Consider the following 22,496-nt stretch of genomic DNA (forward strand, 5'->3'; position numbering starts at 1 on the left):
ATAAAAGACAGGTGAAAAAGAAGAAATAAAACTATTTGCAGATGAAATGATAACCTATGTAGGTAATCCCAAAGAATCCACCAAAAAAATCTCTTAGAAGTAAAAGGTGAGCTTAGTAAGGCCACAGTATGTTAGGTAAACATGCAAAAATTAATCACATTTCTATATACTACCCTTGGACACCAAAATTAGAAATATACTCTCATTTATAATCACTCAAAAAGATGAAATACTGGGGCGCCTGGGTGGCTCAGTGGGTTAAGCCGCTGCCTTCGGCTCAGGTCATGATCCCAGGTCCTGGGTTCGAGCCCCACATCGGGCTTTCTGCTCGGCAGGGAGCCTGCTTCCTCCTCTCTCTCTGCCTGCCTCTCTGCTTACTTGTGATTTCTCTCTGTCAAATAAATAAATAAAATCTTAAAAAAAAAAGATGAAATACTTAGGTATGTCTAATAATACTTGTATAGAACTTGTATGCTGAATGCTTTAAAACACTTATGAAAAAAAGATCTAAATGAATGGTGAGACATAGCATATTCATGAATTAGAATATTCAGCGTAATATTTCAGTTCTCTCCAAAATGATATATAGGGTTAATGCAATTTCTATCAAAACCTTGCAGAATTTTCTGTAGATATAAACAAGAGCATTCTAAACTTTTTATGGAAAGGTAAAGGAATTTGAATGACTAAAGCAACTTCGAAGAACAGTTAAGTGAAAGGAATCTATTTACCTGATTTTGATATTTAGTTAGCTATGGTAATCAACACTATGTGGTATTAGTGAGACATAGATCAAGGGAACAGATTAGAAAACTTAAAAATAGGTCAACAAATTATGTTCAACTGAATTTTGACAAAGATATAAGTAGTTTGATGGAGTAAATACAATCTTTTCATATATGTGGCTAGAGTAATTGGGCATACAACCACCCACCCACCCACCCACACACACACACAAATAAGCCTCAACCCAAGTTCCACACCCCATACAAAAATTAACTCAAAATGAATCATGGAGTTAAATGTACCACTTAAAACTATAAAACTTTTAGAAAGAAAAAAAAATAAGAGGTTTTAGGGATGCAAGGTGTAGGAAAAACATTCTTAGACCTGACAACAAAAGCATAATCTTTAAAAGGAAAAAAATGATAAACCGAACTTCATCAAAATTAAAACTTTTTATCTCTCTGTAAAAGACCCTGTCCAGTAAATGAAAGAAAGTTACAGAGTTGGGAAAGTATTTGAAAGTGAATTTTTTTAATTAACATATAATGTACTATTACCCCTAGGGGTACAGGTCTGTAAATCGCCAAGTTTACACACTTCATAGCACTCACCATAGCACATACCCTCCCCAATCTCCATAACCCAACCACTCTCTCCCTCTCCCCTACCACCCCCAGCAACCCTGTTTGTTTTGTGAGATTGAGTCTCTTATGGTTTGTCTCCCTCCTGATCCCATTTGTTTCATTTATTCTTTTCCTACCCCCCAAACCTCCCATGTTGCTTCTCAACTTCCTCATATCAGGGAGATCATATGATAGTTGTCTTTCTCCAATTGACTTATTTCACAAAGCATAATACCCTCTAGTTCCATCCACGTCGTCGCAAATGGCAAGATTTCATTTCTTTTGATGGCTGCATAGTATTCCATTGTATATATATACCACATCTTCTTTATCCATTCATCTGTTGATGGACATCTGGGTTCTTTCCATAGTTTGGCTATTGTGGACATTGCTGCTATAAACATTCGGGTGCACGTGCCCCTTCAGATCACTACATTTGTATCTTTAGGGTAAATACCCAGTAGTGCAATTGCTGGGTCATAGGGTAGCTCTATTTTCAAGAAAGTGAATATTTTAAAAATGATAATATTTATGAGTCATCAAAATTTGAGTAGGGTATTTTTTTTTCTTATATTTGCTTTTCTTCTTTCCTGACATTTCTATGCTGTTATATTATTATGATTCTAAATTTTATTTTTATTTTATTTAATGGTACTTGCCTCAGGTGAATTTTTTTTTTTTCAGGTGAATTTTTTTTTAACTTGAAAATAGATGATAGGATATTCCCAGATTGTTTACCAAGTAATCCTAGGAAATACGGATTTAAAGTAATACAAAATCTTATTTTAGGGAGTTTCACATAGCTTTCTATTGTTTCATGTGATTATTAAAGCAAGTGCATCATTAATTTCTGATGGTATGAAAAGGTAAAAACTGTGGGTGTGCTTTATTTGAGATAAATACGTATGGAATTTGTACAATTTACATTTTTCAAATATGTTGGGGAAATATGTGCCAAATTAGGAAATTCTGATTGGAAAAATCACAAATGGAATAGAAAAAGACCAGATACATATAGCAGAAATAAAAACATTATAATAGGATTAAAAAAAACAAATTTAAATAAGTATGAATGTATTTAGAATATCAAATAATTGGGGATCTTTTTTGCATAATTATGTACATTCTGAATAGAATATAATTTTAGAATTTGTTTTTTAAACTACTCTTCTTGTTAGAACACCAAGTACTCTCTTCCATGTGAGTCATATTATGAAAGTCCTCACTATTTTTTGGAAATGCTTCATTGTGGTTTATACCAGGGTTAGCAACAGCCATAATTTCATCCCAGGGTTACAATAACAAGCTGTTGAGTATAGATATTTCACTATCATACCATCTGTTGTCTTGATTGTTGAAGTTTTTTTATGCATAAGCATATGTTGTTCTTTGCCATACTTTTACTGTAATACTTTAATTCCCTTTATTGGATTCCCTGTATTGGATTTAATTAGTACTAATTATCTTTTTATTTAATTTATTGATTTCATAATTTTGCACTGCATTAGTTTGGATAAATTGCTTAGAAAATTCCTTTAGACTAATTTTTTTGTGTATCAGATAAGGTATATAGAAATGCTTTGTTAACTCTAAAACTATATATCATTTTAAGTATGATTATAAAACTGTTGGCAGATAACATTGTTTGGATGCTTGAAATGTTTGAGCCTCTGTTCTAAGTGCTTTACAAATATTCCTTCACAACCCAATGAGGTATTGCCATTGTTATCTCTATTTTACAGATGATGAACAGAAGAGAGATAGGTTACTTACCCTAGATTACATAGCTAGTAAGTAGTAGAACTGGGATTTAAACCCAGGCAGTTTTTCTCCAGTCATCACTCCTCTAGTGAAGGAAATGCATTACTTTCCCTTTTTACAAACAGGATATGTCCATTTATCCTCAGATATAAAATGGTTTATAGCATTTGTACAAGTTTGCTGTAATATCTTTATTGGCATTTTACAAGATAATTGTTTTAGTACATCAGAAAGCTTATTGTCTAGAGGTTACTTGTACTCTGGCAAGGGCAATAACCTTGCCCATAACTGGTGATTATTCTGTTTCTGTCTTTAAAGAGAAGGAATTATTCATGCTTTGGCAGTAAGCAGGACTCATTGCTGTAAACTGCAGTATGAGCTTAATGGTTCTCTGCTGGTGACAACTATAGCATTTGACCAGGATCACTTTTAAGCCTAGTCATCTAAGTTCCCTTTCATATTCTTCCCTCACTTCTTACCTATGCACTCAACCTCTGTGGTCCCAAGCTACTACAGGGGAGGAAAAATAATTTTCCCCCTACTATCTTGAATTCTTGGCTGAGACCTTTTAATAAAATCCAAATTAACAGGAGAAAAACAAACAGAAGTTTACTAACATTTATATTGCTCATTTATACATGGGAGATAGCCAAGGGAAAAGTAAGTAACTCCCTGAGATAGCTTAGAATTCATGCTTAAGTAGCATTAACAGGGAAAGAGGAGGGAGGATGTAGAACTCTTATGAGAAAGGAAATGATTTTTAGGAAAGATAAATGGGTCTTAGAAGAATGGTGAGTTTGTGACAAAGATCTTCCCTGCTACCCTCTCCTACTCTTATCTCCTACTAACCTCCTCCTTTGTGATAAAAGTCTATCTCCATTGTTGTTGAAGCTCCCAGGGAGTGGATTTTTGGCAATTGAATGGCTTGTGAAGGATCTGTGTTTAGGATAGATAAGGGAGGTTTAGTATTAGCCTCTCCCTGACTTTGCTGTTTTTTAAGTGCCTAATACTCAAAATAATCCGTATACCACAGGGGTACATTTTGGGGAGGCACATCTTGAACTCTTACAGTGATATTTTGGGGTGGCATATTTTGCTACTTTTGCCACAGACACACACACACACACACATGATGAGCCCAAATGCAATGAATGAAGAAACATAAGGATTAGAGGAAATCACATCTATTCTAGAAACCAATAAAGGGTAACATTAAATAAAAGATTATTTCATAAAAGTACTTTTAATCATAGTGAAGATTGCTTTTCAGGTACAGTGAAGATGGCTTTGAGTCAAAGGCAGAAACTAGCTCTGCCTGGCTTTATGCTATTATTCCCTGATATATATAAGCAAACAACATGAAGGAGAGGAAATTCTACAAAGCCTTTTATTTGTCAAGGGTAATAGTGGAACAGTGGCATATAGGACCATTGTTATAAGTCATAGAATAAATTTCATGGAAAGTCTTGTTAAAGAATAAAATTCAACTAAATAAAATAAAATTCAAAAGTAAAATTCAACTGAGTATTTTTATAGATCTAATTGGCTTCATTAAGTGACTCTTAAATCAGCATCTTTTTAGCAAGTAGACAGGAGCTCCAAGGAGAAGTTGTACAAAATGGAAGGTTTTTATAGGAAGTAGGGTGGGGCAAAGAAGTTACTAAGAAAAAGAAAAAAGAAAAAAAAAAATAGATTGTTCCAGGCAAGTTCACCTTTCCTAGGGAGAAGAACAGGCAGGGGGTCTTATTAGGGAACTTTACCTCATTACTCTCTGGGGTTTCAAGAAGGCCCATGTGACAGATTACCTCATTGGTGCTGATCAGAAAATTCCCGACTGGTTGAGTCTACATTTCTGGTGGAGGTTGGAACTATAGGTTAAGTATTAAGCCCCAGTTTGATGACTTGGCCTGCCATCAGTGACTATCTTAGGTCTGTGGTTTTGTTTTTAAACAAACCCTAGTAAAGGCAGGGTAACAGTGAAGAGCAAACTGGTATGAGGCAGGACTCCTTTGTGATAGGGCAGTTAGGAACTTCAGAAAAGAGCTTAGTTTCAGCCACATAACTTAACTGGAGTAGTTGGAAAGGTAATAGAAAACTCAATATGAGAAAGCTGGCCTTTGACAGATGGCTTAAACACATTGAAAATATATACATGTAAATGATGAAAAAACAAATATAAAACATGGAAGTGAGTTCCAGGACATCTAGTATACATGAATAGGGATTTCAGTAGAGAAAATAAAGCAAATTAAGGAGAAATAATAGCCAAAGAAATCTTCTTCTTCTTTTTTTTTTTTTTTTTTTTCATATGTCATAGATCTCAGTATGGAGCAAAATCTGTGAAAGAACTACATATATTTTCTTTAAAAATCTTTGAAGTTCAGCTTTCTGGTCATAGAAGGAGGAAAAAAAAGTATACTTCAGATGAGACTTTTTAATATAAATCATTACGCAAATTGAGGTGTTGGCAAGTGTATAATATGTAAGGCAGAGTGAAAAACATTTGCAAAGGCACAGAGGTAGTGCTAGAGCTTGGCATAATCATGACAAGAAGTAATTTAGTATTATAGTTTAGAATACATGGTTGGGCATGTCAAATGATGCTGGAGACAAAAATAGGATTATTATGGCAAAGGATATTATGTGTGATACTTGGGAGACAAGATTTTATCTTGTGAGATCCTGGGGAAATATTCAACAATTTAGCATCATCCAATTTTCATATTAGAAAAATCATCATATATTCTGTAATTTGGGAGTGGAGGGAAATTAAATATAAAGAAATTAGTGAGGGATGGTCCCTGGTTTATAACAACTGATTTATTAATTGGTAGATGGTATGGTTTATAGGGAAAAGATTGAAAATATATTTGTTTGATACAAATCAGTAAATTTATGGGATGGTAAAAGGAATGGGGAAAGGAATGTGGATTTATTAGATGACAAGGTGAAAAATAGTGTTAGTGACTACATCTGTAATGCAGTATGAGATAATTGTTTGTTTGCTTTTTAAGATTTTCTTTATTTGTTTTGAGAGCATGAGCAAGGGGAAGGTTTAGAGGGAAAGAGAAAGAGAGAATCTCAAGCAGACTCCATGCTGAGTGCAGAGCCCAATGCAGGGCTGGATATCAACACAGATCAGGACCTGAGCCAAAACCAACAGTCAGAGGCTCAATGGACTGAATCACCCAGGTGCCCCCCTCTTTTTTATGAGATTTGTTTATTTTAGAGAGAGCATGAAGGGGAGGGGCAGAGGGAGAAAGAGCTAAGCTGACTCTGCATTAAGCGTGGAGCTGGACTGCAGGGCTCGATCTCACAACCCTGAGAACATGACCTGACCTGAAACCAAGAGTCAGATGCTTAACTGATTACACCACTCAGGCACTTCAATCATTTCAGTTTTTGACATGTAAGTAGAGAAATAGAATTGGAATTTTATTTTATAGAATTGTAAAGAGGTAATTCCTAATAAAAGATATAACTACGTGGATAATCAGCATATATGAGATAGTAAGATGTAGCAAAGAAAGTGATCATTTGAGGAGAATTAGCAGAGATGAAAAAGAAAGAAAGCCTAAATTATACCAATATTTAAATAGTTAAATAGTTTGAAAAAGAAAAGGCACCAACAAAACAGACTGAAAAATAAACATTTAAAAAGTAGAAAAATTAGGAATATGATGTGATGTTACCATAGCCAAGTAAGAGTTGAATTACAAAAATAGGTTGATAATGCCAAATCAAACTTAGAGACCAAATATCACAATGTGTAAGTTACCATTACTTAGTGATTTAATAGTCAACTAGTCATTGAATGCCCATTACAGACCAGTAGTTAACTTAGTCTTAGAGATACAGGATAAAGAATGATTTGTTAAAATTAATGAGTTTAGGTTGCAAATGGGAAATATAGACCAATAATTGTGTCATAGTATAAACTTGTCAAATAAAAGACAAATGAAGACTTAGGAGAGACTTTATTCAAAAAGATTATTGCAAGGGAAGGAAAGGGGCTGTTGCAATAGTGGGAATGTTCTAATTGATCAGCAATCTTCAAACATCATTAAGGTTAGTCAAAAGTTTTTTTCTTGGCAGAGTAAATAAGACTGGAAAGAACTGGTGTGGGTTAGTAGGTTGAAGGGGAGTGGCACGATCTGACTATAAATCAGGAAATGTTTTATCTTGAGAGTTGCCGATCTTAGGAGGGGCCATTAAAGGAGGGTTATATGGTGGCTCTGGCTGAAAGTGGGCCAAAGTTCAGGGGCCTGGGGAGGAGGTGGGGGAGGATCTTAACCAAAGTTTGGTTAACAAGCATTTTGTTCTGATTGATCAGTGGGGACAAAACAGTTTAATCATTAAAAGGCAAATGGGACTTTAGAGAATCTGTGTCAGGTCCTTGTCATAGGTAAACTAGAGGGGCATCGATGGGTACTATCTAAGTAATATGGAGGAAGCATGCTTCCATTTTCTGAAACGAAGGGGTAAGGAGATTTCTTCTTTCCCATTTCCTAGGATCAGAGGGCTCAGGTAAAACTCAAAATTGTCAGGTATGACAAATGAGTGCTTCAAGGATAATATTATAGAAGGGTATTGAACTCAGATCAATGTCAAGAAAGGCTTCTTGGAGGAAAGAATTGAATCTCCAAAAGCCCAAGATAGTGAGATAAATAATTGAGAACGGCAGACAAGAAACTCAATGGCATCTATAAAAAGCACTGAGGTTTAATTATCAGATAGTTTTCAGGGGTATAAGTTGCTGGATATTGCCATTGTGGAAAGTGGCTTGTGTAGGGTGAAGGGAGATGAAATTGAGGTAAAAAGGGGCTAGATCAAGAATTTTGTGTTCTAAATCAAGAAATGTATAATTGATCTCTCAGTGATGAACCTGTAAAATATATTAAGCAGGGATGCCATATGATCAGATTTGAGTTTTGGGAAGTTCACTCTAGCAATAATGTATATTATGATCAAAGGGAATTGGGGAATAGGGATTATGTCAGACATAAGGACATTTTTAACAAGTTAAGGAAGTGATAAAGACATGTAGTAAAACAATGGCAGAGACTAGAAGAAAAGGGAGAAGTTAGACAGATACTAGGATATTGATTAGATAGGATCTACCAATATTTGGGTATAAGGAAGCATAAAAAAAAGAGAGAGAGAGAAAGCTTAGGATGGTCCCAGGGTTTCTGAGTTAAGTAACTATGCGCACTAGTACCATTTATTAGGAGCATCTGAGAAAGCAGTTTAAGAAGCAAGATTCATATTTGGGAAAGCTGAATTTAACTGGGTATCAGTTTGATCATACTATTCCTTAGCTTAATAGATAGTTCAGGCCTAAAGCTAGAAATCTGGGAATCCTCAGCTCATAGGAAAGTATTGAAGCTATGAATTAGGTACAATCACCTGGAGAGTGTGTTCGAATTGAGAAGAGACAAATAGAGAAAATCCTTTAAATGTGACATTAGGCAGGTACGATAGGTATTTAAAAAGACTAGAAGTGGGGTGCCTGGGTGGCTCAGTCCTTAAGCGTCTGCCTTCGCCTCAGGTCCTGATCCGACGGTCCTGGGATCAAGCCCCACATCGGGCTCTCTGCTTGGCAGGAAGCCTGCTTCTCCCTTTCTCTCTTCTCGTGTTCCCTCTCGCTGTGTCTCTCTCTGTTAAGTAAATAAATAACACCTTAGAAAAAAAGGACCAGAAGTAAACCAGAGTTACAGGAAAGCTAGGAGGAGTGGTTTACGGAAGCCAAGGGAAGTAGTTGAGGGAGGAATATCCAATGTAAAAGTATTAGATACACTGATAGGGGTAAAATCCAGTGGGTGGAGATACAGGAAAGGGGAAGTAGGGACAGCAAATACAGAATTCTATATCAAGAATCTGGGCTCTTAATGAAAGTTAAATACAAAGGATGGAGGGTTGGGATAAGTGTGATCATTTATATGGGTGCATTTTAAAGATGGAAAAGGCTACATCATATTAATAGGTAAAAGGATAGTGACAGTAAAAGATAATAGTGAAACAGAGAGAGATGGGACTTAACAGCAATGGAGTGCCTATCTTGGACAGGAAGGGAAATATTTCTTGTTTTAAGATTGAATAGAAGCCATTTCTATTCAGAATAGATAGGAATGTAGTTAAATGAGAATACAGTTAAATGTAGCGAATGGAGGAGATTTGATTGATGGAGTTCAATTTATGGCCCTGTTTCCTCTGTGAAGAGATGTTTACAGAGTTCTAGGGAAAATATTTAAAAAGAGTGTAAAGAACAGTACTGAACAATTGCAGTAGCTCTTATTGGAATGGAAGCAAGCCAGGGCCATGTAAAGCTTTTGTTAATTAGTAATGCATTTTTATAAATATAAATCCAAAGTAGTACTAATTTGCAAGGCTTTGTGATTTCTTTTACTGGGTGTACATAGCTGATTGAGTGTATAGGCAGAAAAGAGGACATGAAGTGGTGGGTTAGTAATTTTCAGGGTGGGTGACTTACAAACAATATAAATTTTATGTTTTTTATGTATAATCCTTACATTCAAAATGTAAGTAACGTAGCGTTATTTCTAACCAATCAAATGATCAGTGGGTTATAGGGAGTCTATATGATCCCAAATCTAAAATTTTGCAGGCACAGATCTTAGAGATAATTTCTTTAAAGGTACTACAGAATATTTCTCCCCACGGGAATGAGCTGTATCCTGATAAAGTGTCCAACATTCTAGTTAAGCTGCAACAAATTTTGAACTACTGTAAATTATTCTGTGAATCCAACATATGTCAGTTTCCTATGGGAAACCACAGAATATTTTTTTTTTAAAGGTTTTATTTATTTGACAGAGAGAGATCACAAGTAGGCAGAGAGGCAAACAGAGAGAGAGAGAGAGGAGGAAGCGGCTCCCTGCCGAGCAGAAAGCCCAATGCGGGACTCGATCCCAGAACCCTGAGATCATGACCTGAGTGGAAGGCAGAGGCTTAACCCACTGAGCCACCCAGGCGCCCCCCACAGAATACTTTTAGGGTTTCATGCCACCACCTTTTAAAGATCAACATGACTATGGCCAAAATTTTATATTTATGTTATCAGATTGGGAAAAGAGTCTAGAATGAAGAAATTTATCATCATGGGTCTTGCATTTTATGTAGAAAATTGAAATCATTTTGTGCTACTAATTCTTGGTATTATGATCTAATAAAATAGTTATGAAAATGTATTTATCTGGGTGCCTGGGTGGCTCAGTGGGTTAAAGCCTCTGCCTTCGAGTCAGGTCATGAGCCCAGGGTCCTGGGATCAAGCCCCACATTGGGCTCTCTGCTCAACAGGGAGCCTGCTTCCTCCTCTCTCTCTCTCTCTCTCTCTGCCTGCCTCTCTGCCTACTTGTGATCTCTGTCTGTCAAATAAATAAATAAAAATCTAAAAAAAAAAAAAGAAAATGTATTTATTATATGACTATTATGCCTATAAGATAGCTTATATTATTAGACTAGCAATTTTAAAATGTCCCTTGGAAATACTAAATATTAAATATATTTTCATTATACAGGGATCAACCTATGATGATGAAATTAATAATATCAAGCATATTATCTCAAAAATTAATGAAATTCTGGCTCATAATTCTCCAGTTTTGATTGTTCAAAGATGGATACGTGGTTTCTTAGTTCGGAAAAACACGAGGTATGTTTTCTTTACTATTTGAATATTAAAATAATATAAAATCTGATGAAAAGGCAATTTTCTAATAATATACATTTTTGTATTCTCTATGAAAATGGTATTTTATAGAATGATATAGTTTTAAGGAAAATACCACATACTCTGTGGCAATATTATAGTATTTAGTGTAATATAAATTGATACTTTTATTTTTTATTTTAAATTTGCCATATAAATAGCCAATCAATAAAGCTCTTATTAATCATTGATGCAGATAGTTTCTTTTATTAAGCTTAAAAATATCAGTGAAAAATTTGAATTTCTCTCATATAATGGGATGTATTAGGAATATAAGCTGTATATATACAAAGGGATACAATAGAAATACAAATCATGAAATATGTGAAGATTACATATTTTGGGGGGTGTGAAGATAATTTTGCAGAAATATCTGCTGCCACATCAATCTACTTATTTTTTGGTTAGTTGTCTTTTCCTCTCTCTTTGTTTCCTATATTCCTTTCCAATGGCTGGCATTTGCAAATAGAGGAAAACTTTTCTCGCAAGAATCTCTCAGCATTGTAATTGGGGAGATAAGGTAAAATAATCTGCCATAAACTTATTTGTATTAGTTGTGCCAAACATCAAACATATGAAAAAATAAATGAATATTCTCATATAGTGTATTCTTCACTGCAAAATGGCAGAGTTCAGAAGACAGAAATTATAATTGGCCCTGAAATATAGGTAGGATTAAGTAGATCTAAAGTTGGGCAATGGGCATTCCCTGAGAAAGCAAGATTTAAGAAGTTTCACTGAAATGATTCAACATTATGTGGTTAGGCTGAGAAAATGTTCTGAATTATCCTGCATGTGCTAAATCACAGATTGCAATAGCCCTGATAAAGAGAAATAAGTATGAGGGACAAGTAGCAAATCTGACCAAAATGCAGTACCTGAAACTTCTGAGGAAGAGGTCCCATATACTTTTCAAACTAAGGTCAAAGTGCAAGAGAGAGTGGGCTCACAAATTAGGGCACATAAAATGATTTGGAATAAAAGATGTGGGAAAGTTTCACACAGTTACTGACAGATATATATATATATATATATATATATATATATATATTATTTCTCTCTCATATGTTCCATTTAAATTTAGTATGCATTTTACATGAAATAAACATCTAATTAAAGGGACTTGTCTTTAGTTTATGCCCCCGATATTGAGTTTTTCTCTTTTAGAATCAAGATTTCCTCTAATATTCATGTAACATGAGATATAAACCTTATGCATGGAAATAATTTCTGAACATTTAGCATGAATGAACAGAATTTGAATGAGCTTTGTGGGAAGAGACATCAGTAATAATAAATGACACAGAGGTTCAAGGCAGACTGATTTGAATTATTTTTCTCTTTAAAATGCTGTTCCATTAGGCCCATTATTCAACTGCTCTGAGCCCAACTTTCCTCATATGCTGAATGGGAGAGAGCAGGGGCTAAAAGCAGGACTTACTTCACTCTTTGCTTGTGGGAATTTAAAATCATGAATATAAAGCATAACACATTCTTATTAACTGCTATATTTTAAATATTGTCATTATTGTTGTTATAACTTGTGCTCTCTGAATTTTTTGATTCCATGGGAAACATGCCCTTTTTTTCTTTTTTGATTCCTGTTCCCTTCTAATAACATTTGCAACAGCATACACATAGCAATCTTTCAAAAATATAAACCTAATTTTATTCAACAACTTATAATCTTCCAATTGCTACCAATTTGCTTAGGGCAAATGGCTGGGATATTTGCTCCGACAATGTTCATAACATACTGTCATTATTATGAGCACTTACCATGCTATATTACAGTTGTCTGTATAATTATTTCTATCTCCAGATGTACTGTACATTCTCTATCTCTAGTACGTAACAGAGTGCTTGGCATATGTTAGGTGCTCAAAACATAGTTTTCTCAGTTGATAAATACATAAACAGATTGTGGAAGTTAGAATCAGAAAAGTAGGGGCGCCTGGGTGGCTCAGTGGGTTAATCCTCTGCCTTCAGCTCAAGTCATGATCCCAAGGTCCTGGGATCGAGCCCCGCATTGGGCTCTCTGCTCAGCAGGGAGCCTGCCTCCACCTCTCTCTCTGCCTGCCTCTCTGCCTACTTGTGATCTCTCTGTCAAATAAATAAATAAAATCTTAAAAAAAAAAAGAATCAGAAAAGTATATCTGGATTCATCTATGGAAAGGGAAAACAGAAAGGAACTGAGCAATACATAAAGCTTCTCTGAGAGTTCCTAAAAGTACAAATGATTAGTCAGTCCTGTCATATGTTAATTTCCAGCCATGAGAAATATCTCCCCACACCCAAATACTTCGCACCATGCTTAAAAACTGTTTATTTAAACTGCTTGAAACTTTATGTACAGACTTGAAATATCATATATTGCCTAAATTTAGAAAATTGTTATGATTAATGCTATTATCTTTTAAAGTAATGGTACCTCTGATATAGATGAAACAGTGCAAGGGAGGTACAATTTTTATTTTTTTAAAAACTTTAATTCCAGTATAATTAACATAACAGTGTTAAGTCAGTTTCAGGTACACAACATAATGACTCAACCATTCTACAAACTACTCAGTGCTTATCATAAGTTTACTCTTAACCCCCTTTATTTATTTCACCCATCTCTTCAACTCCCCTCTGGTAACCATCAGTTTGTTCTCTATAGTTAGAGTTTGTTTCTTGATTTATCTCTTTTTTTTCTTTATTTTCTTTCTTAGATTCTACATACCAGTGAAATCATATGATATTTGTCTTTCTCTGCCTGACTTATTTCACTTAGCACTATGCCCTTTAGATCCATCCATGTTGTTGTAGATGGCAAGATTTCATTCTTTTTATGGCTGAGTAATTGTGTGTGTGTGTGGTGTTTATATACACACCACTTTTACTTTATCCATTCATTTATCAATAGATACTTGGGTTGTTTTCATGATGCGACTATTGTGAATACTGCTATAGTAAACATAGGGGTCCATACATGTTTTCAGATTAGTGCTTTTGTACCCTTTGGGTAAATACCCAGTAGGGTGATTACTGGATCACATGGTAATTTCAATTTTAATTTTTTGAGGAATCTTCATCCTGTTTTCCACAGTGGCTGCACAAGTTTGCGCTCCCACCAATAGCGCATGAGGGTTCTTTTTTCTCCACATCTTCACCAACACTTGTTTCTTGTGTTTTTTATTTTAGTTTAGCCATTCTGACAGGTTTGAGGTGATATTTCATTGTCATTTTGATTTGCATTTCCCTGGTGATAAGTGATATTGAGCATCTTTTCATGTGTCTGTTGGCCATCTGTGTATCTTCTTTGGAGAAATGTCTCTTCATATCTTCTGCCCATTTTTAGTTGGATTATTTGTTTTTTGGGTGTTGAGATTTGTAAATTCTTTATATATTTTGGATATTAACCTTTACTGGATATGTCAATTGCAAATATCTCCTCCCATTCAGCAGATTGTCTTTTAGTTTTGTTGATGGTTTCCTTTGCTGTGTAGAAGATTTAGTCCTGAGTTTATTTTTGCTTTTGTTTCCCTTGCCTTAGGAGGCAGATTGAGAAAAATGTAGCTATGGCCAATGTTAGAGATATTGGTGCCTATGTTCTCTTCTAAGATTTTTATGGTTGCAGGTCTCACATTTAGGTATTCAGTTTTCAGTTTGTTTTTGTGTCTGGTATAAGAAAATGGTCCAGTTTCATTCTTTTACATTTAACTGTCCAGTTTCCCAGCACCATTTGTTGAAAAGACTTTTTTCCCTTTTTATATCCTTTATTGCTTTGGTGAAAATTAATTGACCATATAATTATGGGTTTATTTCTGAGATCTCTATTCTATTCCACTGATAACTGTGTCAATTTCTGTATGAGTACTATACTATTTTTTTTTTAGTACCCTACTATTTTGATTAGTACATCTTTGTAGTGTTTCTTGAAATCTGAGACTGTGATTCTTCCAGTATTATTATTCTTTTTTAAGATCGCTCTGGCTATTTGAGGTCTTTTGTGGTTCCATACAAATTTTAGGGTTATTTGTTTTAGTTCTATGAAAAATGCTGTTGGTATTTTGACAGGGATTGCATTAAATCTATAAACTGCTTTGTATGGTATGGACATTTTAAAAATATTTGTTTCCCCAATCCATGGGCATGAATTATCTTTCCATTTGTTTGTATCATTATCAGTTTCTTTCATTAATGTTTTATAGTTTTCAGAGTACTGGTCTTTTACCTCCTTAAGTTTATTACTGGATATATTATTATTTTTGGTGCAATTGTAAATGGGACTGTTATCTTAATTTCTCATTTTATATTGGTTTATTAGTGTATAGAATACAGTGGATTTCTGTGTATCGATTTTGTATCCTGTGACCTTACTGAATTTATTCACCAGTTCTAGTAGTGTTTAATCTAGTTTTTGGTGGTCTTCAGGGTTTTCTATATATAATATCATGTCATCTGTGAATAGTGAAAGTTTTACTTCTTTCTTACCACTTTGGATGGCTTTTATTTATTTTTCTTGTTTGATTGCTGTGGCTAGGACTTCAAGTACTATGTTGAATAAAAGTGGTGAGAGTGGCATCCTTGCCTTGTTCCTGATCTTGAGGATATCTGTCAGTTTCTCACCATTCAGTATGATGTTAGCTGTGTGTGTGTGTGTGTGTGTGTGTGTGTTTAATGGCATTAATTATGTTGAGACATATTCTCTCTAAACTCTACTTTGTTTTTTTAATCATGAATGGATGTACTTTGTCAGATTGCTTTGTCATTGTACTTTGTCAAATTGTACTTTGTCATTTGCCTCTGTTGAAATATGGTTTTTATCCTTTCTCTTCTTGTAATTTATTACATTGACTGATTTGCAAATATTGAACTACTCTTGCATTCCAGGAATAAATCCCACTTGATGGTATGAATAGGTTTTTTTTTTTTTTTTTAATGTATTGTTGGATTCAGTTCCTAATATTTCTTGAGGACTTCTGTGTTCATATCTATCATAGTTATCAACCAGTAGTTCTCTTTTTTTGTGTGTGTTTTTTTAAAGATTTTATTTATTTGACAGAGATCGCAAGTAGGCAGAGAGGAAGGTAGAGAGGGGGAGGGGGAGAAGCAGGCTCCCTGCTGAGCAGAGAGCCCGATGTGGGACTTGATCCCAGGACCCTGGGATCATGACCTGAGTGGAAGGCAGCGGCTTAACTCACTGACCCACCCAGGCACCCCTTGTGGTGGTTTTATCTGATTTTGGTATCAAGGTAATGCTGGTCTCATAGAATGAATTTGGAAGTTTTCCTTCCTCTTCTATTTTTTTGGAATAGTTTGTAAAGAATAAATATTAACTCCTCTTTACATGTGTGGTAGAATTCGCCTGTGAAGCCATCTGGTCTTAGACCGTTTTTTTTTTTTTTTTTTTTTTTTTTTTTTTAAGATTTTTATTTGTTTATTTGACAGACAAAGATAACAAGTAGGCAGAGAGGCAGGCAGAGAGTGGGGGAAGCAGGCTCCTTGATGAGCAGAGAGCCCAATGCGGAGCTTGATCCCAGGACCCTGAGATCGTGACCTGAGTTGAAGGCAGAGGCTTAACCTACTGAGCCACCCAGGGGCGCCAAAGACTTTTGTTTGTTGTGGGATTTTTTTTTTTATTACTGATTCAATTTCATTGCTGGCAATCATCTGTTCAAATTTTTTATTCCTTCTTGATTCAGTTTTGGGAAGCTATGAGATTCTAGGAATTTATCCATTTCTTAAAGATTGTTCAATTTAAAAAAAAAAGATTGTTCAATTTTTTGTCATATCATTTTTCATAATGTTCTCTTACAATCCCTTGTATTTCTCTGTTGTTGGTTATTATATCTCCTCTTTCATTTCTGATTTTGTTTATTTGACTCTCCCCCCAACTCCTTCTCTCACATGAGTCTGGCTAAAGGTTTAACAATTTTGTTCATCTTTTCAAAGAATCACTTCTTGGTTTCATCGATCTGTTCTTTTGTGTGTGTTCTTTTAAAGTTTCTATTTCATTTATTTCTGTTCTAATTTTTATTATTTCCTTCCTTCTACTTGTCTTGGGTTTTGTTTGCTTTTTTCTCTACATTCTTTAAATGTAAAATTAGGTTATTTATTTGAGATTTTTTTTTTTTTCTTTTTGAGGTAGGTCTCTAATGCTATAAACTCTCTTCGAACAGCACTTGCTGTATCCCAAAGGTTTGGGATCTATTTGTTTTCACTTTTAGTTGTTTCCATGTAATTTTTAATTTCCTCTTTGATTACTTGGTTGACCCATTCGATGTTCAGTAGCATTTTATTTAACCTTTATCTATTTGGTTCTTTCCAGACCTTTTCTTGTGGTTGATTTCTAGTTTTATAGTGTTGTGGTCAGAAAAGATGTGTGATATGGCTGCAATCTTTTTGAATTTGTTGAGACTTGTTTTGTAGCATTACATGTGATCTATTCTGAAGAATGTTCCAAGTGCACTTGAAAAGACTGTATTCTCCTATTTTAGGATAGAATATTCTGAATGTGTCTGTTATATTCACCCAGTCCAATGTGTCATTCAAAGCCACTGTTTCCTTGTTGATTTTCTACCCATTAATGTAAGTGGAGTGTTAAAGTCACCCAGTATTATTGTATTATTGATTACTTCCTTTGTGTTTGTTATTAGCTGCTTTATGTATTTAGGTGCTCACATGTTGGATGCATAAATATTTACAATTGTTATATCATCTTGTTGGATTATTTCCTTTATGATTATATAGTGTCCTTCTTTGTCTTTTCTTACAGTCTTTGTTTTAAATTCTATTTTGTCCTATATAAGTATTGACACCCCAGCTTTCTTTTCACATCCATTTGCATAACAAATGCTTTTCCATTCCTTCACTTTTAATCTGCCTGTGTCTATAGGTCATTTGGATAGGAGCATATAGATGGGTCTTTCTTTTTTATCCATTCTGTTGCCCTGTGTCATTTGATTGGGGTATTTAGTCCATTTACATTCAAAATAATTTTTAATAGGTATGTACTTATTGCCATTTTGTTCCTGGTTATTGTGTTGTTTTTTTAGTTCTTCCCTGTTTCTTTCTTCTCTTGGTCTCTTATCTCACAGTTTGTTGGCTTTCTTTAGTGATATACCTTGATTTCTTTCCCTTTATTTTTTGCATATCTGTTACCAGTTTTTGATTTATAGTTACCATTAGGTTTGTATTAACACCTTATGTGTGTAGCAGTCTATATTAAGTTAATGGTTACTTAACTTTGAACCCATTCTAAAAGGACTAAATTTTTTCTCCTCCCCCCTCTAACTTTTAATGTATATGTTATCTTACTTTATATCCTTTTATTTTGTGAATCCCTTGACTGATTATTATAGATAGGGTTCATTTTACTGCTTTTGTGTTTCCTACTTTTCTTGCTTCTGCTTATGGTCTTTCCTTTCCACTCAAAGAGTCCCCTTTAACATTTAATATAAGGTTGGTTTAGTGGTGATGAGTTTCTTTAACTTTTGTTTGCCTGAGATACTCTTTATCTCTCTTTCTATTTTGAATGATAGCCTTGCTGGATAGAGTATTCCTTGTTGCAGATTTTTTTTTTTTTCCCCTTTCAGGCCACTCTATTCTGCCTGTAAAACTTCTGCTGAAAAAGTCAACTATTAACCTTTTGGGATTCCCCTTGTACAAAACCATTTTCTTTTCTCTTGCTGCTTTAAAAATTCTCTTTATTGCTACCTTTCCACCTTAATTGCTATATATGAGTCTCTTTGAGTTGATTTTGTTGGGAGTTCTCTGTGCCTCCAATTGTGGATTTCTATTTCCTCCTCCAGATTTGGGAAGTTTTCAGCTATTATTTCTTCAAATAAATTTTATTTTCTTTATCTTCTACTTCTGAGATCCCTATAATGTGAATGTTATTATACTTGATGGTATTACTGAATTTCCTTAGTCTGTTTTCATTTTTTCTTATTTTCCCCCCTCTCTTATTCAGCTTGTTGGCTTTCCATTTCTATGTTCTCCAACTTGCTTATCCTTTCTTTTGCTTCATCTAGTCTAGTATTTATTCAATGTAATGTATTTCTTTTTTTTTTTTTTTAAAGATTTATTTATTTATTTGATAGAGAGAGATCACAAGTAGACAGAGAGGCAGGCAGAGAGAGAGAGGAGGAAGCAGGCTCCCTGCTGAGCAGAGAGCCTGATGCGGGACTCGATCCCAGGACCCTGAGATCATGACCTGAGCCGAAGGCAGCGGCTTAACCCACTGAGCCACCCAGGCGCCCTAATGTAATGTATTTCTAATTTTAGTTACTGAGTTCTTCATTTCAGGTGGTTCTTTTTTTCTGTTTTCTGTCTCTTTGCTGAAGGTCTCACTGAGATCCTCTACTTTTTTCTCAGGTCTGGTGAGTATCTTTTATGACCATTACTTTAAATGCTCTATTAAGAATATTGTTTATCTACATTTCATTTAGCTCTTTTGCTGTGATTTGTCCAGAATGGCCCATCTTGGGCTTGAGTTGAGTGAGACCAGGGAATTTCTAGAGCTATGGGAGCACTGAACTGCAGGGCACTTTCCCTGTGTTGTCCCCTGAGAAGCTTTCATTGTGAGTGGAGCCTGCAGTTGGACCAGATGTCTGCCCCCAGCCTGGTGCTGAGGCTGTAGTCAAACAGGTATGTGTGGTTTTCTGCACCTCTCCCTGAGGCAGGAATCACTTTGAGATAGTGCTGACCCCTGTCAGGTTTGCTTGCACAGTTCCAACTGTGGCACTGCTTTTAGCACTCTTGCCAAGGGTGTGTTGATATAAAGGGTCTACAGGAGAGTGTGGGGATGAAATATGCAGTGTTAGCAAAGTTTCAGCTAGTCTGTTCTGGGAGGGCACTTATACCCACCTCAGAAAATTCCCTCAGGAGTAGATCTGTAGAAGAGTGCAGGGTCAGGGCACACTGTTAGCAAGCTGGGTGGAAAGTATTCATGCTGCACTAGTTCTCACAAGTGTCCCTGTATTTAGAGTGTGGAGTGGAAAAGGGAAATGGTGGCATCCCTCCCTCGCTTATACTGCCCTGCAGGTCAATTTGCCTCCCAAGCACTTCTGTTCCCTTCCTACCCTCTTCTATATGGCCATTTCTCTACATTTGGTTGTGGAGAGTTTGTTCCGCCAAACTTTAGGTTGTTTTCTGAGTTATTTATACTAATATGGGTGTTTCCTTGGTGTGTCCATGGGATGAAGTGAACCTAGGATCCTCTTACTTCACCATCTTCCCCAGAAGTCTCAGGGAAGTACATTTTTATTTTTAGAGTGAATTATTATGATAAGGTTGGCAGCCTACTAAATCTTAGTAATGGCAGCTATATTGAGTTAATAGGAAGGATTATTGGCTGCATCGTGGGATTAAAAAGGATAAAATAATGGAAAAAGTAGGAAACAATTTATTGAATGTGTAGTGTATGTAAAATACTATATTACATACTTTATATGTATCATTTAATACTTTATATCATTTAATACAACAGAGCTTTTAAATTTGTCCTGATTTTCTATTTTATAGATGAGGCATTAAGAATTTAAACTTGGTTGAGAGGTTAAGATATGTATCCAATGGCAGACAGTATTGTATATTTGTGGTTAGTTGTAAAGAAATGAAACCATGTGTGGAAATTTGCAAAAGTTAAGTTCTGTTGTTTAACACATCCCAATTTTCTTAAATAATTTTCTTCCTATAATTTTCTTCCTATAATATTTTCTTAAGAGCCCTGGTCTTTTTAGTAGGGAATTGTGTTTGAAGACCGTATCTGGGAATTGGGTGTGTTTATTGCTATTAGAGTGTCATTGTTCTTTGGCCATTTTGGCAGACTGCATAGAAAATTGTTTATTCTTTATATGATGAACACATGTTGATACCTTATATGCTAATCCAACACAAGTGGTTCTTCACTGCCTTTCTTCATTTTACATTAAACTTTCCTTCTTTGATCATGTGAATTTTGGTTGCCAAAATTATCAATAATTTTACTCATTAGCTTAATTCTAGTAGACACAAAATAGTTCAGAATTGCTATACATAAACTACTATCAACTGCGAGCATATTTAAAAAAATTAAAAAAAATTTTTTTTAAGATTATTTATTTGATAGATAGAGATCACAAGTAGGCAGAGAGGCAGGCAGAGAGAGGAAGGGAAGCAGGCTCCCCACTGAGCAGACAGCTGATGCACCGCTCCATCCCAGGACCCTGAGATCCTGACCTGAGCCGAAGGCAGAGGTTTTAACCCACTGAACCACTCAGGCACCCCAACTGTGAGCATATTTAATCAAGTTAAAATTCGTTTCAGATATTTTTGTTTTGAGGTTGGAGTTATATATTTAAAATCATTGTTGAATAGGTACTTAATGTCATCATAATGTATTATTAGTTCCTTTTCTAATTACTTTATTTCTTTTTAATTTTTAAAATATCTATTTTCATCTTCTATTTCTATTAGGGCATTTTCTCTTCTATTCATTATGCTCTGTCCAGTTTAGTATTTAGTTCTAAAAGGAGTGTTAAAATTCTGGTTCTTTTCTGAGTCCCATCATTGCATTTCTAAACTTGTCTACTTCTAGTTCATGTGGTCTTGTATGTGTTTTATCATTTTCTTGATACCCTTTAGTTCATTTTTTAAAAATAAGACTTTATTTTATTTTAGAATAGTTTAAGTTATTCATCAATATTAAACAGTAGGTATAGAGATTTCTAAAACAATCCAGCCTCTACCCATTTATAGCCTCTCCCATTACAAATATTCCCCACCAGTGTGGTACTTTTGTTAAAGTTGATGAACTTACATTGACACATAGTCATTATCCAAAGTCTATAGTTTACATTACAATACACTCTTGGTGTTATGTATTCTATGGGTTGGACACATGTAAATGGCATGTTTCATCATTATTGACTTACATAGTACATTTTCTCTGCCTCCAAAAGTCCTCCGTACTCTGCCTGTTTATTCCTTTTATCATCTCTAACCCCTGGCAAACACTGATTTTTTATTGTCTTCCTAGTTTTACCTATTCCAGAATATTTATAGTTGTAATCATACATTATGTAGACATTTAAAATTGACTTAGTGACATCCATTTATGGTTTCTCCGTGTATTTTCATTACTTGATAAACTCATTTGATTTTAGAGCTGAAAAATATTTCATTGTCTGGATATACCTGTTTCTTCATCCATTTCTCTTCTGGAGAACATCTTGGTTACTTCCAATTTTGAGAACTATGAATGAAGCTGCTATAAACATCCATGTACAAGCTTTTGTGTGGAACTGTTTGCAACACCTTTAGAAAAATACCAAGGAGCATGATTGCAGGATTGTATAGCAGGAACTTGTTTAGTTTTATAAGCAACTGCCAAACTGTTTTCCAAAGTGGCTAAACCATTTTGAATACCCACCAGCAATGAATGAAGATTTCTGGTGCCTCACTTCCTCGCCATCATTTGGTGTTATCACTGTTACAGATTTTGGCTATTCTAATAGATGTGTAGTAGTATCTTCTTGTTATTTTAATTCACATTTTACTGATTTGTATATGATATGGAACATTTTCTTGTATGTTTATTTTCCATCTGTATACCTTCCTTGGTGAGATGTCTTTTAAATATCTGGCCCTTTTTAAAAACTACATTGTTTTCTTATTGTTGAATTTTA

The 22,496-nt window shown here is 34.9% G+C and overlaps 1 protein-coding gene across 3 annotated transcripts in view; it reads left to right on the plus strand.

Annotated features, from left to right (window-relative positions):
* Window positions 1-22,496, plus strand: part of LRRIQ3 (leucine rich repeats and IQ motif containing 3) — a 203,301-nt gene that overhangs the window by 59,099 nt on the left and 121,706 nt on the right. For 2 of the 3 annotated variants that reach the window (XM_047725515.1, XM_047725513.1), the window contains 2 exons: window positions 10,649-10,782; window positions 11,309-11,359. In XM_047725515.1, coding sequence (XP_047581471.1) covers window positions 10,649-10,782; window positions 11,309-11,359 — 185 coding nt within the window. The remainder of the gene's footprint in view (window positions 1-10,648; window positions 10,783-11,308; window positions 11,360-22,496) is intronic. The other variant, XM_047725514.1, reaches the window with a different exon arrangement.

The sequence above is a fragment of the Lutra lutra genome, chromosome 4, assembly GCF_902655055.1.
Source record: "Lutra lutra chromosome 4, mLutLut1.2, whole genome shotgun sequence".
In the NCBI taxonomy this organism is placed as follows: domain Eukaryota; kingdom Metazoa; phylum Chordata; class Mammalia; order Carnivora; family Mustelidae; genus Lutra; species Lutra lutra.